At 34.7% G+C, this 3,532-nt stretch overlaps 1 protein-coding gene across 1 annotated transcript; it reads left to right on the top strand.

Moving 5' to 3' along the window:
* The first annotated feature begins 2,330 nt into the window (after nucleotides 1–2,330).
* DEFB113 (defensin beta 113) lies at nucleotides 2,331–3,295 on the top strand. Its single transcript, XM_034991528.1, has 2 exons — nucleotides 2,331–2,388; nucleotides 3,105–3,295. Exons 1-2 carry the CDS (start codon nucleotides 2,331–2,333, stop codon nucleotides 3,293–3,295), a joined length of 249 nt encoding a protein of 82 aa, XP_034847419.1.
* Nucleotides 3,296–3,532: the final 237 nt, after the last annotated feature.

The raw sequence follows: 3,532 nt of genomic DNA, 5'->3' as shown, positions 1-3,532 counted from the left end.
TTTCCTTTCCTTTCCTTTCCTTTCCTTTCCTTTCCTTTCCTTTCCTTTCCTTTCCTTTCCTTTCTTTTCCTCTCCCCTCCTCTCCTCTCCTCTCCTCTCCTCTCCTCTCCTCTCCTTTCCTTTCCTTTCCTTTCCTGACCATCTGTCTTCTTAACATCATACTCTTTTCTGGCATTCTCAACATACCAGCACTGGCCTGGAAAACCTCCCTTGGTAGGCACAAATGAACCCCAAATCCCTAAAGCCTAGCCACACTCTTTTCACCAAGAACCGACAACTTTAAGGGTCCTTACCTATGGCTTTGAAGTATATAATTATTAGCTATAATCATCTAACCTTGTAAAAAGAAAGTAAAAACACTTCGCCATCTAATAATCCAAAATTCTTACTTTAGCAGAAATATTTTGGGCCCACTCATCTTGCTATTTTGTTCATATACTTCAGGTCAATTCTCTCACCTTTAAAAAAAATTCCTCTTTATCTTCTCTTTTTCTTAATCACTGTTTACAATCTCATTTTTGTCCTTTTTCACACACTTTGTATTCCCCTCTTTTAAAAAGTTGTTATTAGTAGAAATCTAGACTCTGGATCTCTCTCAAATTAAGCCCTAAAATATCCATTTTAAACAATAAATCAATAAATTCTCTCCTGTGCATCCAGTTTGATCCTATTTATATCACTTACTGGCTAGAACTGGGATGATAATCACTCAAATCCTTGTCTTTGTTCTGTGTGATCCAGACATTGCTAGTTACCACCTCACATTTTAGCAAAGAGAGAAAAGATCATCCAATTTATAAGAATCTGGCTGATATTCCAGCTACAGCTTGATAATGGTTTATTTTAGACAGGGGAATGGATACAGCTGCACTGAAACAAAATGGGCCATTTTGTCCTGGTCATCTTATGCGCACTCCCACTATGCTAATACCAGGCCTGTTAATTTTCTCCTGTATTTTTCATATCTGTTATTTTGCTCTACTTACATACAATAAGTCTTAGTAAAACTGCCGCAGTTTAAAGTGTCTTTTTTTTTTGGTGTTTTTAGAAAGAGGATATTGAGAAAATCGATTTCCTATGATGTGGCTATAAATATATAAGCAACTTTTGTATAAGAAATGAAGCAGAGAATGAACAAAACTGCTTTTAATATTTTTTTTTTAGATTTTTTAGATTACTGCTTTTAAAACCCAGATTATAGAATATCCTTATAATTTGTTTTTCCTCAATGACAGAGGGAGTTAGAACATAAATCATTTAAGTTGTAAGGATATATGTTTTTGGATTTTCACACCCAGTCCAAGTATTTATATTTATAGGTCAATTATTTTAAATCCTTTTTTGCCTATGGTGTCTCTTTAATTCTTACCTTAACCCCCTGAAGGTGACGGGTCTTACCAATCAAGCCTTCAAAGAGAATCTTGAAGCTCTGTCAGTGAACATTTGTCTCAAATACACAGCTAGTGTACAGAAGACCCAGATGCGAAGATTAGTTTTCTGTATCTAAATCCAGTGCTCTTTTGAGTTTTAACACACTGCTTTCCCCTATTGAATGAGGTAGTCAGTCCTATGAATAAGTAAAGCATTATAATGATTATTCTTATAAGCATCACTATGGTAATTTTTAATGTAACAGTACTGAAACTGTGTTTTAGAAGTATTTTCTTTTTGTAGAAAATTGCATCCCAGGAACTGTCTGGTTCAGGCCAGTATACAGAGGATAACGTCACATGGTAAACACCATTTTACTCAGTTACAAAGGTGAAGAAGGTGGGAGATGAGAGTATGTACTCTGGCATCAAATTACCTTGGAATCTACCTTGGCTCTGCCAGTCACTACATGTCTGATGTGAGGCAATTACATAATCCCTCTGTGCCACAATTTCCTCAACTGGAAAAGAAGAAGTTTCTATGTCGTAGCATTTGTAATGAAGACTAAGCTAGCGAATCTATATAAAGTGCTTAAAACACTGCCTGACACATAATAGATGCCCAAAAAAGCACGTGACTGAAAATACAGATGAGACTGATTGTGTGCTTTCAATTAAAAAATCTAAAAAGACTTTCAGCCTATTATTTGCTTGTGTAACTGAAAATGAGTTCACATTTGGCTCATTGAGATCATAATAGAACTAAGTCCTCTATTCTGTTTGTTGCTATTACACAATACATGAATATGTACTCAATCTTGAAAGGCGGCATTAATCAGAATAGTAATTACTCTGAGAAGGCTATAAAAACAAGAGTTCATCTTTCTTTTATCAAGGAATAGCACAACTCTCAGACATTTTGAGGTCTGCCTCAACTTTACTGAAGTAACAATATCAGCAATGAAGATACTTTGTATTTTCCTGACCTTTGTCTTCACTGTGTCTTGTGGTCCATCAGGTAATATTTGTTAATATGAAAAAGGAGGGAAGAACAAAATGTTTTTTATAAATGCTTTACTCTGGAAAAAGTCAAACAATTAAATTGTTGTTAGGAGACTCCACATGAACCTATAATGCAATTCACTCTATTTTACATGAAAGAAGAAATGAATTGGACTGATAGTTGAGAAAATAAAGGGGGAAAAAAAAATTCCCAGGATGTAGAATTAAACCTGTTTGTTATTTTGTTTGATGAGACTATGACTTCTTACATACTTCCTACTGCCTTCTCTTTTTAAATGTGACTTAATGAACTGATACTCTAGCTGTTGTCAAAATTAAGCTTTCTACAACTGGTCCAGTAATTTTGTGGGGAGAGGGGTATTAGAGGTAGATGGTTATTTAGAACACAAAACAGGTAGACTATTTTTTCCACATTTTTTTCTCTTTACTTTTGAGGAAGCATGCACAGATTAGATACTTAATGATATTCCATTAAAAAGAAAATCTAGTGGCAAAGGAAATATTGTTGGATAAATAAGTATTTATATTGTCACAATTTGTAGGGGATAAAATGTAAACTTTTTAATACAATTGCCTGGACATGATTTTAGAAACTAAATGGTTTACCTCTATACTTTAAACAACTTTATATGCTTGTCTATCTATTACCTATCCACCTATTTATGCAAGGGGATTAAATCTGGATTTATGATCATAGATACTTTTTCTTAGTTTCACAGAAAAAAACAAAAGAAGATGTAGAGAGAAAAAGAGAATGTTATCTTGTTCGTGGTGCTTGCAAGACTTCATGCAACAGTTGGGAGTACATATATAATTACTGCAGTACTGAGCCCTGCTGTGTTGTACGGGAATACCAAAAGCCAGTCCCTAAACCCATCAATACCACGGGGGATATACTGTAAATTATAGGTCTACCATACTCCATAACACTAACTTGTAACATTACTATTAATAAAAATGAGCTTTCTACTTTTTATCCATCTATTTTCATGTGGGTGTCCTCTGGCCTTCTCAATTACACAACTATATTATGGAGGCTAGTGAGTTCAATGCTGGGTTAGGTACAAGAGATGTAAAAAAGAGTGGTAGCTTATTTATTAAACTGGCAGAAGTTCTCCTCTACCCACATGACAAACACC

Source organism: Mirounga leonina, unplaced genomic scaffold (assembly GCF_011800145.1).
Source record: "Mirounga leonina isolate KUSES-001 unplaced genomic scaffold, KU_Mleo_1.0 Mir_53, whole genome shotgun sequence".
In the NCBI taxonomy this organism is placed as follows: domain Eukaryota; kingdom Metazoa; phylum Chordata; class Mammalia; order Carnivora; family Phocidae; genus Mirounga; species Mirounga leonina.
This window is presented reverse-complemented; position numbering and strand designations above follow the sequence as displayed.